The 15,346-nt window shown below is 43.6% G+C and overlaps 1 protein-coding gene across 6 annotated transcripts in view; it reads left to right on the top strand.

Annotated features, from left to right (window-relative positions):
- LOC118387449 (erbin-like) overlaps positions 1–15,346 on the top strand; it is a 135,601-nt gene that overhangs the window by 77,614 nt on the left and 42,641 nt on the right. For 5 of the 6 annotated variants that reach the window (XM_035775826.1, XM_035775821.1, XM_035775822.1 and 2 more), the window contains 10 exons: positions 2,004–2,076; positions 5,861–5,990; positions 6,214–6,329; positions 9,583–9,652; positions 11,565–11,664; positions 12,861–12,982; positions 13,895–14,068; positions 14,544–14,717; positions 14,811–14,940; positions 15,122–15,305. In XM_035775826.1, coding sequence (XP_035631719.1) covers positions 2,004–2,076; positions 5,861–5,990; positions 6,214–6,329; positions 9,583–9,652; positions 11,565–11,664; positions 12,861–12,982; positions 13,895–14,068; positions 14,544–14,717; positions 14,811–14,940; positions 15,122–15,305 — 1,273 coding nt within the window. The remainder of the gene's footprint in view (positions 1–2,003; positions 2,077–5,860; positions 5,991–6,213; positions 6,330–9,582; positions 9,653–11,564; positions 11,665–12,860; positions 12,983–13,894; positions 14,069–14,543; positions 14,718–14,810; positions 14,941–15,121; positions 15,306–15,346) is intronic. The other variant, XM_035775825.1, reaches the window with a different exon arrangement.

Raw genomic sequence — 15,346 nt, 5'->3', positions numbered from 1 at the left:
GTTGGAAGACGAACCTTCGCCTCAGTCTGAGTTCCTGAGCACTGGGGCAGGTTTTCATCAAGGATCTCTCTGTACTTTGTTCCGTTCATCTTTCCCTCGATCCTGACTAGTCTCCCAGTGCCTGACGCTAAAATACATCCCCACAGCATAATACTGCCACCACCATGCTTCAACGTAAGGATGGTGCTAGGTTTTCTCCAGGCATGACGCTTGACATTTAGGCCAAAGAGTTCAATCTTGGTTTCAATGATGGAGGCCACTGTGTTCAGCTTCAACGCTGCATCATTTTGTCTGATGTGGAATAGAGTTCCATGTAACCATGGCTCTATGTAGTACTTTGCGCCTCCCATAGTCTGTTCTGGACTTGGAGACTGTGAAGAGACCTCTGGTGGCATGTCATGTGGGGTTTGAATGGGTGTCTGAGCTGTGTGCTAGTAGTTTATGCACTTGGGGCATTCGACATGTCAATACTTCTTACAAAAACAATCTCTTCTCCACTTGTAAAAAACCCAGGAGCTTATTGTGTTACATTGTGTTGTGAATTCTATTCTGTGAGTGGCGAGGCAGACATAAGGCTACCAGCAGGCTACGCATTGAGAGTGTGTGGAGTCGGGAACTGTCCCTTATTTGTGTGGTGCTAAAACATTCTAATTTGTACACACGTAGAGATTATGTTCCCCCTCTCCACGTGAGAATACGACTTGTTGTCAAGTTTACTTTATCTGGATAGCCTAGCTCACACGAAAGTGGCTAATGTAGGCCTAACAGGAGAAATAAAAAGAAAGTTTATGATAAGCGAATAGGCTACAACACCTTCGTGGAATCAGGTGCTGCACAAGTGAAATCCCCAGTTTGGAAGGACAACAACACAGTAGATGGATACACAGGCTGCACAAAGTGCAAGCAGGTAGGCCTATTTGTTTTCGATAAATCAGTTCATTATTATATGAATTTAGGCTTTAGTTCATTAGACCATACGCAGGCCATATAAAGTGTAAACCAGTGCGGCTGGTAAGTTTGATTCTACAAAATAAATGTAGCCTATTTTTGCAGCCTATATTCCCCTCAAACTTAACTTTGGACCTCGAAGCCAGTTCCACTGCATGCTTTTCATTGTTCCCCTCTAACCAGGGACTGATTTAGACCTGGGAAACCAGGTGTGTGCAATTAATTGTCAGGTAGAACAGAAAACCAGCAGGCTCTGGACCACGTAGGTTGAGTACCCCTGTATTCGATTCTGGTAATTCCCACCCTATAACTCTCGTAACTTGAGTGCGCTTTGAATATAATTCAAAGTGCCCTGCATTATAAATATTTTCTGATGTTCCATATTTTATTTGCGTGACGCAATGATTTTGTCATGGCGCAGCGGCACAGCTAAATTACTGCAGTGTAAGCACTGCCTCTTGGTATGACATGTTGGTGTCACTCTGAAAAAAAGAGATACAGGGCATGCTCTGCTTTCCCATCAAATAAGATAAAGCATTGCATACAGTTGGAGTCAGTCTGCAATTTATTCGGCCCCAATCTATGGTCATAAACTAGTTACATAAACCAGATGGTGGTATGAATTCATCTGTTGCGTAACTGTAAAGGATACTCGTCTTTAGGTGATGCAGCTGAGAATCCGAATCAGTATCTGTGTGCTGTAGCCTAATGCACTATTTATCTTTCTCTCTCTGTCTTCCTACCTCTCTCTTATTCTCTCCGTCTCTCTCTAACACCCCTCTCGCTGACTTCTCTCTCTTTCATGCTCCCCTCTTTCCCCCTCTTTCTCCCTGTTCCTTCCCCCTCTTTCTCCCTGTTCCTTCCCCCTCTTTCTCCCTGTTCCTTCCCCCTCTTTCTCCCTGTTCCTTCCCCCTCTTTCTCCCTGTTCCTTCCCCCTCTTTCTCCCTGTTCTTTCCCCCTCTTTCTCCCTGTTCCTTCCCCCTCTTTCTCCCTGTTCCTTCCCCCTCTTTCTCCCTGTTCCTTCCCCCTCTTTCTCCCTGTTCCTTCCCCCTCAGGCTCCTTGAAGAAACTAACCGCCCTAAAAGTGGACGAGAACCAGCTCATGTATCTGCCAGACTCCGTTGGAGGGTGAGTACAATTAAAGCCATAGGTTTTAAACAACTAAACCCACCCTGATTGGTTTGCATTGATCATCTTGATATATCACAGAACGCTGCAGTACAGTACACCAATGTAGAGCTAGGTTTGATTAATTGACCTGTTTCTACAAACGTGTCAGATATGAGACGATTGAGTCCCAATTATATAGGTGAGTGATCTAAGCCTGGCTCCTCCATTGTGAATGGAGTCAATGGTAGTCCTGACCTGAGGAACCTCCGAATACCGTATTGACAGATTAAAGCCCCTGTTTAATTCTGCTTGGCCAACACTCATCGATTTATGACAGGTGAGGAGGCCAGCTATTGGTGATTGACTGATGCTGCCAGGGGTGTGAACAATTGCCAAACAGTTTTGCCACTAAAACAAGTGTTTATTGGAAAAATGTGGGTAGGTCCCTTCCCATTCCATTTTGTTCCTTTGAAGAAATGTTTTGCAACAGAATTGGAGTAGTGATTATGCCCCTGGTAACACAGTCATTACAGGCGGGGGTTAACACTTGATCTCTGACCTCTCACTATATATATATGTGATCATTCATATGGAGCAACAAATTGATTTTAATCCTACAACATACTAGCATTTCAAGATTGACTGTTTTAAAATGGCCACTTAGTTTATGCTTTATCTATGTTTTAAGTTTGACAAAGTTATAATTTCATAATTTTTTCCTTTCTGGTCCATTTTAGTTGTTTTTGTTTTTTGTTTCCAAACGTTGCCAATTACCCTGTTTGTTCATTTATATTTCCTGGTCCCAGATTAGGAAAAGCTTCTGGGCAGGATTATGAATGTGATTTCAAGGGGAACTGTGGTTTTATCCCAAACCAGGATTGTAAAGCATACTGATTAAATGTATTTAATCATCTTGCATTTCATTACATTTGGTTTACATTTTGACCAATATTGTCGTCGGTTACCCAAGCTCTTGTTTGTCCCTTGTCTTGACTTCTGAGAAGCGGACTCAGATTCCTCTCTTTACTCAGTTGCTATAGATCTGTCACGATCGTTATAAGGAATGGACCAATGTGCAGCGTGGTAGGCGTACATTTTCCTTTATTAAATGAACACCGAACAAAAACAACAAAATACCAAACGAAACATTAAGCTAAATAATAGTGCTAACAGGCAACTATCCATAGTCAAGATTCCACAAAGCACAATGGGGAAATTACTGCCTAAATATGTTCCCCAATCAGAGACAACGATAAACGGCTGTCTCTGATTGGGAACCATACCAGGCCAACATAAATCACTAATCACCTAGATGACCCACCCTAGTCACTATCACACCCCAACCAACACAGAAAATAAACAGCTCTCTATGGTCAGGGCATGACAAGAGCAGAGATTTGCAACAGTCGACCCGCGGTCCAGAACCATCCAGCAAGTGTTTTACATTTTTTTTTGTAAAAAAATCAATAATTAGGACTGTAAAATCAGCTGAACATGTATTTAATTCAGGAAATAGTTTCCCAAATCCAAGTATTCCCACAAATAAAAAAATATACACTACATGACCAAAGGTATGTGGACACCTGCTCGTCGACCATCTCATTCCAAAATTCTGAACATTAATATGGAGTTGGTTCCCCTTTGCTGCTATAACAGCCTCCATTCTTCTGGGAAGGCTTTCCACTAGATGTTGGAACATTACTGTGGGGACTTCCAATCAGCCACAAGAGCATTAGTTAGTTCGGGCACTGATGTTGGGCGATTATGCCTGGCTCACAGTCGGCGTTCCAATTTAGTTGTTCGATGGGGTTGAAGTCAGAGCTCTATGCAGGCCAGTCAAGTTCTTCCACATTGATCTCGACAAACCATTTCTGTAAAGACCGTGCTTTGTGCACGGGGGCATTGTCATGCTGAAACAGGAAAGGGCCTTTCCCAAACTGTTGCCACAAAGTTGGAAGCACAGAATTATCTAGAATGCCATTGTATAGTGTTGTGTTAAGATTTCCCTTCACTGGATCTAAGGGGCCTAGCCCGAACCATAAAAAACAGCCCCAGACCATTATTCCCCCTCCACCAAACTTTACTATTGGCGTTATGCATTCAGGCAGGTAGCATTATCCTCGCATCCACCAAACCCAGTTTCGTCCGTCAGACTGCCAGATGGTGAAGCGTGATTCATCACTCCAGAGAACAAGTTTCCACTGCTCCAGACCCCAATGTCAATGAGCTTTACATTCCTTCAGCCGACTCTTGGCTTTGCACATGGTGATCTTAAGCTTGTGTGTGGCTGGTCTGCCATGGAAACCCATTTTATTAAGCTCCCAACGAACAGTTCTAGTGCTGACGTTGCTTCCAGAGACAATTTGGAAGTCAGTAGTGAGTGTTGCAACCGAGGACAAAAGGCATTCCTGTTCTGTGAGCTTGTGTGGCCTACCACTTAATGGCTGAGCTGTTGTTGCTCCTAGATGTTTCCACTTCACAATAACAGCACTTACAGTTGCCCGGGGCAGCTCTAGCAGGGCAGAAATTTGACGAACAGACTCATCCTATGACGGTGCTACGTTGAAAGTCACTGAGCTCTTCAGTAAGGCCAATGTTTGTCTATGGAGATTGCATAGCTGTGTGCTCAATTTTATACACCTGTCAGCAACTAGTGTGGCTGAAACAGCCAAATCTACTAATTTGAAGTGGTGTCCACATATGTTTGTATATATCGTGTATATTGTCATCTGTTTTATGCTAGAAGCAATCTGTTTTCGCTTTCGTAATGGTGCAACCATGACAGTAACAAATCTGTGCTCGCTTTTATCTTTAGGGCACTTAAAAACAACGATACGAAGCCTATTCATTACAACAATTATTATCTGGGTGATTATTTTTCTAGGAGCACGGTGCCTCCAAAGTATCATGTAAGGGTGCACAGAAAAATATGTAGTAGCATATGTGACCAAAATGGTCACGCTTTAGAGCCCTGTCTGCAGTTGATAAAAACTATTCTAACTGACCTTGGCCAACCATTTCAGTTAATGTTGGATTTTTTTATGACGCGGATATAGGCCTGGGCCCGAATTCACAAAGCATCTGAGTAGGAGTGCCGATCGAGGATCAGATTCCCTTGTCCATATAATTGTATTCATTATGATCTAAAAGGCTAAACTAATGCTAGATCAGCACTCCTTCTCTGAGATGCCAATAAGGCCCTGATCTGGTCTGTTGTTGCTCCAGCTAAGAGGATATTGGGTATCATTGTACCTGTCCTTATTTTAACACCAGACCTCCCATTGGATTCCAGGAGGGAAAACTCTGGCTCAACTCCATCTTAAATTCAGGTCCACGTGAATAATTTATGCACAGTATGTATTTTTAAATGAATGCTGGAATAGCAACCCCAGATATATTCAGAGAATGCTGGCTTGCATATTCCTGAGCCAAACTCCAAACAGAATAATGAGAACCAGATCTGGAAGAGTCTCGGATGTAGAGTAACCTCTATTCTCCAGCGAGTATATTTCACTCTTTTTTTCCTTCTTTTTTTTCTTCATAAAGGGTCATATGCCGTATAGTGCAGTCCTAGACGATATTGGAACCTGACAGTTAATCAGAAGATTCCTTGGAATGTTGGCTAGTTCGAGCAGGAAAAATAATTTTTTAGGACTCTCTTCCCCCACTGTGGTATAAAACCCTCTCGCCCCTTGCGAAAAAACGCCTCTGGAATCAATGAGATATAAACTCTGTTTAGTTGTCCTAAATGAAAAGTCCTCCTCTTTTCCCCCTGTTTCTTCCTTCTCTTCTTTCTCTATAGTCTGGCAGCCCTGGATGAGCTTGACTGTAGTTTTAACGAGATCGAGGCTCTGCCCTCCTCCATTGGACAGTGTGTCAGCATACGCACTTTTGCCGCTGACCACAACTTCCTCACACAGCTGCCCCCAGAGGTGAGCATGGGGGTCAAACACTGTGTGTGTGTCAGTGGGTGTTGGTATTATTGTGTGCACGCTGTGCTAATGTTTGCTTATTTATAAAACATGAATGCGTGTGTGTGTGTGTGTGTGCATGCGTGGGTGCGCATACGGCAATTTATTGTGTCCAGCCTCAGCTGTGTGCTGATGTCTCCTGGTCTCGCTCGCCCTCTCTCTCTCTCCTCCCCACATCACCCAGATGGGCAGCTGGAAGAGTGCCACTGTGCTGTTCCTGCACTCCAACAAGCTGGAGTCTCTACCTGAGGAGATGGGAGACATGACCAAGCTCAAGGTCATCAATCTCAGCGACAACAAGTGAGTCTAGCCTCCGCCTTTCTCTCCCCCAAGTCTCAGCCCTGTGGCAGTCCAGTCAGATTGTTGATGCAATCTGAAGAGCAGCCAGACAGGCAGGAGACCAGATTTGATGATGCCTCTTTAATTTACAAAGGTTGGCTAATCTTATGATTAGTTTGGGGCAACTCATCCGTCTCACTCCCCTGTACTCCTATTTTTCCCCTGTCTCTCCCCCTTTTACTTCTGTTTTCTCCCCTGTCTCACCCCCGTCACCCCCATCTCCACCCTGCTACACCCCTTATCCAAGATAATACAGGGGAACATGAATCACCATAACACAGGGGTAACAAATGTGTAGAGGCATTGTTGAAAATATTGGCATATACTGTAGATTGCAAGTTAATCAGTAGTACTATCAGCGTAAGGTAACAGATTTGTCAGAGTTGAATGAGGAGTCACATACACTGCAGGAGAGGCTATGCTCCTCCTCTCTTTCTCTTGCTCTCTCTCCAAACTTGACAGCATCGCATAGTGTTTCCCCTATATTAATTTAGCAGATGCCCCCAAGTCTTAAAATGAACACCAGCCACCTGCCAAATGCAGGTAGATTTTGGCAAGATGGTAAGATATCTATTTTACCAGCGAAGTTGGTGGGTGGTCAGGGCTCCACAGTGCGAACATTTAACTCATATGTGTGAATAAAAATAGTCAATTATGATCACATTTATAGTAAAATAAATGCTGCAGTAGAGGCTTTCAAAGTATTTCTGCCATTTTGTTTCATAGCTGGTTAATTTAATCTCACAAAGTCAAAGAACTACAAATCCTATATAGTCTATTCCGACTCACACTGCCTGTCTAGGGGCTGTGTACACATGAATAGCTGAGTGAAAGATACTTTTTTAGAAGCGCTGCGCAGTCATGAAAGTTGGTCTAATTTACTTGAAACAAAAGTCTACTTAAGTGAAACTTTGTCCTTGTGTTTCTTGGCTATTCACATTGTTTTGTTCACAAGCTAGGTTGTTTTTCAATGTTTGAGTTTCAACTGCTAGGAAAGAGGAGACAGTGCTTCTACTACAAGCTGACTAGACCGGGCATGCTCTTGCGCCATTGCGTACATGTTGATGATTTTGTCCATCCACACCAGACGTGCAGGTTGAAATATAATATAACTCTGAACCACCTATATTAATTTGGGGACAGGTATAAATGCATGAAGCATTCATGGCGCGAGCGTTGCACAATAAATGTACACGGTCATGTTATTCAATCAGTTTATCCAAACTGATCTTGCGCATTAACGAGCGTCTGTGTAGCCAGGCACTAAAATAGAACTTGGTTCTATTTTTTACGCTTGATGCGCTGCAAGTCCAGCCTCTCTCATCTCCTCATTGGTTCTTAGGAACATATACTGAGCTGAACTGAGGTCCACACTCCAGTCGGTGGTGATAATGCACTTTTAAAGTTGGTTGCCAACCGCCATATAAAGTCCAAAGAAGAAGTAAACTGATGGAGGGGAGATTACTAGAAACTAACTAGGTTTACCCTTTTTTCTCTGTGGATTAATCGTCAGACTAGAGGACAGTGTGCATTTCAGGACAAATTAGCTAGCAACAGCAAGCTAGCTAAATGGCCATGAATGTTTAATGCGTTTCGACCTGTCCCCAAATTATTATAGTTGGTTCAGTTTGTTTTGATATTTCAACCTGCGTGACCTGATCGCGTCTGGTGTGGGTGGACAAAATCAACATGCACACGATGGTGTAGCTGCATAGCCGGCCTAGTCAGCATGTCAGTCTCACAGGCACAAAAGTGTTTCAAGTTGCGTTTCCACGGTAACCCCCGCCCTCTGATAAAGACTATTTTTGTCTGATAAAGACTCTTTTTGTCTGATAAAGACTCTTTTTGTCTGATAAAGACTGAGTGGCTGGTGGACCAAAAAGTACATTTTATGTCCTGGACGCCACTGCTAAATTGTTACTGCCAATCCAAAAAATAAGTCTAAAACCTGATATAAAGTATATCGAAAAGATAATGGAGTAATATATTTTCATAATTTAGAACTAAGAACCAGCAAAATAAAAACAAGACAGTAAGGAAGAATAAAACATATAGAACAAGATCACAGCATAAACCATGGCAAAATGTGTAGAATTGCAGGAAATTTGCTTTAAAACTGCAGCAGAAAGAATTCCTGGGGGAAACACTGCTAACCCAATCTTTAATCGACACAACTCTTTTTCTTGCATATCGCCGTAAACATCAGTCAATTCAATATGATTAATTATTTCTGGTGTTCTCAGAGCGTTTCATTAGAGCGCTCCAGTAGTCTACAGACTAGTTTAACACAGTAGTTAAAATGTCAGCAGTCTCCCAGCTGCTCCCTTTGTTGTGCAAAGCCATGCTACCGTTGCCACATGTGCCTTGTAAAACATGTCCATCCAGCTTATTGGAACCAGCGCTGGCACCAGAGCAATCTCCCTCTGCTGCGCCCGCCACCAAAGTGGATTATATAAGGCACTAAAAACACACACACACACACACGGGCCAGGTGTGTCAACAATAGAGGAAAATATCCAAATCAGAATGCATTCCCCCACCTTGCACACGAACACACATGCACACACTTACACACACATCGTGAAAGTTAATCATTGGTGCATAATGATACAGGAATTAAAGCCTAAGTTTGGACCAGGAAGATTAAGTAGATTGATTTAAGACACTCACAAAACCCCAATTCCTTCCTGATGGAGGTTATTTCCAGGGGTTTTTCCAGGCAGTGCCCTAGAAAGAGACACAGTGGCCATGGCCTTTCCACTCGCTAACAGAAGCACTAAATAGATTTTACCATGACTCGGCAGTAACCCTGCAGCCTGCTGGAATTAAGTTCCCATCCTCCAGTTTTTATAGAGAGGAAGAGACCCGTTTCTTACCCTGGGACCACTCGTTTTGCACTCTCCACTTTGGCGTCGGAGACACAACACGATATTTCCTACCTGTTCAAAATGTACTGTAAGCTTATCTGATTCTCTGTGCGCTTTAGAAAGTTGTCCTATAGATGTTAGACATGGTACTCAAAGATTTGGGCCATTCTTAATATCGGACGGCAGTATCTCTCAAGTAAGTGTGGTTACAGTCATTATGGATACAGAAACATGGTCATGTGCATTACTTTTATTTGTCAGTTGAGATCTGTCCCATATCTTTCTGAGGTCGGTAATGTGCTTCATGACTTTTACTTTAACGCCTTTCTCTGTGTTTCTCTGTCCAGATTGAGGAACCTTCCCTACAGCTTCACCAAGCTTAACCAGATGACTGCTATGTGGCTGTCTGAGAACCAGGTGTGTACACAGCCTCTTGGTTTTCACTATGGGTCTTTCAGGGCATTATTCTGTTTTTCATACATGCTATTTCTTTACTGGTAGGGAAATCTCTTTAGTGAGTGTGGTTACATGCACACAATAATGTGATTATTGTGGCTAGTCAGATTAATATAATAGTTTAATTAAAACGTTTACATGCTTTGCAAGAAGAACGATTTCCCTAATAATTCTGTTTACATGGACACATCTGAAATCAGGCTACCTGATGGCACTTTAAAAATGCAGAAAATCACCAAGCAAAACAAACATTCTACCACAGTGAACATTTTATTTTTGGGAAGGATATTTGATTCTTAGTTCAAACATATAAAGTTTGTATGTGAAAAACAACTTCTAGTTGTAAAGTTTGTATGTGAAAAACAACTTCTAGTTGTTCTGAACACACTTGACTCGCACTAAAGAGGGAGGCTCGTTCGGCTGCTGCTAGCACATGCACAGATCAAATACACAGCTGGAACACCGATTAACGTTTACATGTCCTAATTTGAAACATTGTTCAGAAAACCAGGTGTTTTAATCGGCGAATGCTTACTTCGATTTAGACCTTAACGCCGATTAAGATAAGCAGAGTAAGGTGTTTACATAACTATTGCATAATCTGTCTACTATCAGTTTAATATCTAATTATTAGTCTGCACGTAAACTTACTCATTGTTTGTATGGAGCGTCGAGGTGCTTGTTGTTTTATGACCCTCTTATTTCAAAATCCTCCCTCGAGTGTCATCAGAATGGTATGAGTGGGAGGGAGAGCTGTAATTGAGTATCTGACACACACACACACACACACACACACACACACACACACACACACACACACACACACACACACGAGTGGCCACTGAGCTGCTCTCAAACGTGTGGACGGCAGTGCACTTCCTTATCTCTCCACTCCTCAAATGGTTTAATGAAACATTTGGCACAGTTGGCACCCCTACAGTAACTGTTTCTCGCGGGTTCAAGAGCGGCCAAGTGTAGTTGTGCAACCAGTAGCTCCCGTCAGCCAGCCTCAGACTAATCCCATTGGACACAGTACAACCTGTCAAAACACAGCTTAAACCCAATAAAACACTTCCACGGTATCTAATTCCACACACCATATTGCATGGAGGGCCTTTCTCCAAAGCCCCAAGCTAACAGCCATTGACCACTCACTGTGCTGAGAGGATTTGACCAGAGACCGGAGAGAGAAAGAGGCTCTCCTTAAAACAAAGAGACATGTTTTGATTGAATATAGGTTGGATGGACACGTTAGTCCAGCAGTCCACTTTTTCAGAAGAGTTGATGTTTTAATTGCAGCCCTGGGCCCGTATTCACAAAGCGTTGGAGTAGTAAGGGTGCTGATCTAGCATCGTTTGTGCCTTTCTAATCATAATCAGTAAGAAAGGAGAGACCTGATCCTAGATCAGCACACTTTGTGATTACAGGCCCAGTTCTTCCCCAGTGGGTTTTAATTAGGAGGTTGTGGTAATGATGTGAACGGGGGTTAGCTCCTGCCAGCTGGGCTTCTTATCGATTGTTATCTACTGTGGTTTAATTGCCCAACACAGTCAGTAACACACACACACACACACACTACAGAGTTTAATAATCAACCCGGATGTCTCTGGTTGAAGTCAAGCCAGGCTGGGGAAGGCCTAATTTTCCCTCCTCCAGGGAAATAGAGCTCTGATCATCTCCTAATGCTACTGTCCAAAGCCCTTAGTGTACCTGGAAACCAAATTAAATGGATGAGTTCCACCAGTGAATATGTAGACCTATTCATGAAAGATTCCTGTGACTGTTTCATGACAGTTTTCAAAAGCCATCGGGATATTCAACATGTATTATTATACCACTGTCTTATGTTCTCTCTCTCTCCCCTCCCCCACAGTCGAAGCCTCTCATCCCTCTGCAGAAGGAGGAGGATCCAGAGACCCACAAGACGGTTCTGACCAACTACATGTTCCCCCAGCAGACCAGGACAGAGGACTGTGAGTACTAGACAATCTGGAGTTTTAAACTAATACAAAGACCTACTATCTATGGGCTAGGTCCTGTTCTAACACCTTTACAATACATCTCTCCCTGTGGTGATCACTGATCTATATAGTATGTGTTTAGATACACAAATGTCATGTTTCCCCTCCTATTTAATTTGTCTATCTATGGCAGATCAGGGATTATTATAATAACTGGGCCACCACTGAGGTCGGTCACATCCTACTAAATTCCAGGCTAACTGTGTTGTTTCAGTGCCAAACTTCCAGTGTAATCGCTACCACAATGATCATATTTCATTATCTGCTTCTCATTCTTTATCTTCCTCCAGTCATAAATTAGATAATGTGATTCCGGCAACCAGGAAGTGATTGTCTTGGATAGTTGTTGTGTAGGCCACCTTATCTCCTTTATCTGAGGAGGAGGAGGAGGAGGGGAGGGGGGGTAGAAACACAATCCGTTACCCCTCCTTTTCTACATATGTTACCTTGGGCACTACTATTACATCGGTTAGCATGGCTGCTCGCTCTTCCTCTCACTCTGACCTCCTGTTGGGAGAGGATACTGCAGCTTACAGGTGCTAGGCCTTGGAGGGGAAATTGTGAATCTTTTATCGATTTACTGCTATTGCGTTCCAATTTGTTTTTGGGGCACCCGCCAGATCTAGTCAGCCCCTTAATTGGAATGTCGGTGCTTTGAACATTTTGGGCCTGAAACAAGCTCTCATTGTTGGCCGGGAACAGAGGCAAATCTCCAAAATTGAAACTAAATGGATTCAGGAGGGGGTGAGATTAAAAAGTCTTAACCTGTTTCCGAGCAACACAACTTTTGTACTGCTCTGAAGTGGAAACTTGGCTTCAAACACAGCCCAGGCTTAGAGAGAACTCGTCCGGAAAACATGACTGAGCTAAGTTGTCAAAAACAAACAGAATTCTCACCTGTATTTTTAATACTCTACTAACTTAACTCACACAACCATGTTTGGATGTCAAGTGGTATTGATAACACAAATATACATTTACAAAACTGAGAATGTGTTAATTAGTGGTATATAACTGTGGTAAGGTTTCATAACATTTTATTCAATTATTTAATTTTATCTCTAGATGTATGCGTAACAAATGTAATTGGAATACTGCATAAAGGTTTGTGCAGCTAGAAAGAGGATGTGTGGTGTGTGTCTCCTCAGGCATCCTTAACTCTGACAGTGAGAGCTTCAACCCCTCTTTGTGGGAGGAGCAGAGGAAGCAGCGGGCCCAGGTGGCCTTCGAGTGTGACGAGGACAAGGATGAGAGGGAGACGCCTCCGCGGGTCAGTACTCAGCCCGCACATACACACACTTGCAGACAGCGAGAGGCACCCGCTTACGTACATAAATGCACACACGCTGATACACACACACTTTCCTCACTGTGTTGTAGATTGTAGCGAGTTTGGTTGACAAAGTGTCAGAGGGTGATATTATGCAAATGTAAGCTAATGAAAGTATATGAAAAACGATGTCCAGTTTGCGTGCGACGAAAATGAGGGTCAAATAACCTTGCTCTGTACTCACAATGCTTACGCACATTACACAGTCCTCATTACTAAGTTGTCAAGGTTGTTGACACACTATGGCAAGGGATACAAATGGGCTTTCTGGTGTAAAAGCAAGTTTTTTTTAGTTGCTGTCTCCTGTTAGAATGTAAAATCTAGGTCTGTTGAGTCACCTTATGTATCAGAAGGCTTCAAGCCACAGCCACATTACCTATCACAGATTGGCCTTCCCCTCTTCCCTTGTATTAAAGAGAGATGTCTGCATGTTACTGCCTGTACCGGAGTCTCTAAGGAATGTCCAGTTGTCCAATGTCTATTGTCTCACACTGAAATGGAAGCTGCTTGCATTTCATAGTGAGGAGGTTCTGAATAATTTCTTTCAAACCAATTGTGGTGTTTCACACAGTCTCACACAGTCTCCAACGTGTGCCACTGACACAATATGGCTGGCTGGCTGCAGTGCCTCTCCAGCAGACTGGGAGGACGGGCCTGCTTGGAAGAGGCACACCGCCTCTCAAGCTGTCATTTTGACTGAGGAGCAGCAGTGTCACCTCCATTGGCAACCGAGCTCAACTGCTCCCCCTCCCTCAAGTCCCTCACCCAAGTCCCTCTCCCCACCCCCTGAGGAACCCTCCTGGTTCACTGTTTTTTAGTTTTTTTTTCTCTCACGTGTGCATGTCTCTTTAGGAGGGCAACCTGAAGCGCTACCCGACACCGTACCCAGACGAGCTGAAGAACATGGTGAAGACGGCCCAGTCTATCGCTCACAGGCTGAAGGAGGACGAGTCGGGCGACGAGTCGGGGAAGGATGCCAAACCTAATGAGCGGATCCATGTGGGAGTGCAGGACGTGGGAGTCAAGGTTGAGCCTATTGTCTGTAAACACTGGCAGATGTGCAAACTACACACACACACACACACACACACACACACACACACACACACACACACACACACACACACACACACACACACACACACACACACACACACACACACACACACACACACACACACAGGCAACAAACAACTTGGATACAGTGTGTTGTATTGGAAAATAATAATAAAGATAAAATTAAGACTGCTCCACGTGGTGTATGGTTTCACAAGTATTTGCATATAAACATATTTTATTGGAAATACAAGGAATCCCAATGAGCCTATTGTACATTAATTCACTGTTACACTTTATTACAGTTCTGTCCAACATTTACTTGCCACCTAATTACAAGTTAGATGGGTAACAAATGACATAACAGCAACAACCTAATAATAACTCTGTATCAGAAACAAGTCTGCTTTATATAACCTTCTTGTTGGTTTGGGGTTTTGACCAGGTGATCGATGCTCCCCGCGCCAATGGCAAGCCTGTAGAGATGGAGCCCAAAGCACCTGTCTGTGTCCAGGACTCCACAGTACCCCTGGAGACCTCTGAATCCTACACCTCCCAGAAGACCTCACTCCGGACCTCGGACAATACCAAGACCATGAACCACGAGGACACCCTGGAGGTACGCTACTCTGAACCGTGCTACACATCACACCTCACTTGGCCATACACATTATGACTCTTGCACATTTATTTTGTGGTCGTTTGTGTCAAGTCTTTTTCTCTGCAGGATTCTGAGGAGCTTTCATCTGAGGAGGAGATGAAGATGGCGGAGATGAGACCTCCTCTCATTGAGATCTCCATCAACCAGCCTAAAGTGGTGGCACTTAGTAAAGACAAAAAAGGTACCACGGCAGACACATGGCTCCTTTTAGGATTAACAACTGCTAGAAGTAGTACACGGTTAGATGGTTCTACAACTATGTAACTACTGGCAAGTTGATTACACATGCGCCCTCAGTGTACACAGCTTGGTAACTATGAATGTGTACACACTGACCGAGTTCTCCTGTCTTGGTTGGACAGATGACGGCAAAGACGCTGACTCGTTGCTGGACGAGACAGTGGCCAACAGCAATCAGAACAACAGCAACTGTTCATCCCCGTCACGCATGTCGGACTCGGTGTCTCTGACCACGGACAGCAGTCAGGACAACTCCCTGTGCACCCCCGAGAGAGAGGCCAAGATGTCTTTCCTACCCAAGAGCAGGTGGGTGAAGTCTAGTTTTTCTCAGGGTTTCTTGAGAATGG

The sequence above is a fragment of the Oncorhynchus keta genome, chromosome 9 (genome assembly GCF_023373465.1).
Source record: "Oncorhynchus keta strain PuntledgeMale-10-30-2019 chromosome 9, Oket_V2, whole genome shotgun sequence".
NCBI classification, from domain to species: Eukaryota; Metazoa; Chordata; class Actinopteri; order Salmoniformes; family Salmonidae; genus Oncorhynchus; species Oncorhynchus keta.
The sequence above is the reverse complement of the archived record's forward strand: the minus strand, read 5'-3'. Positions and strand labels throughout refer to the sequence as shown.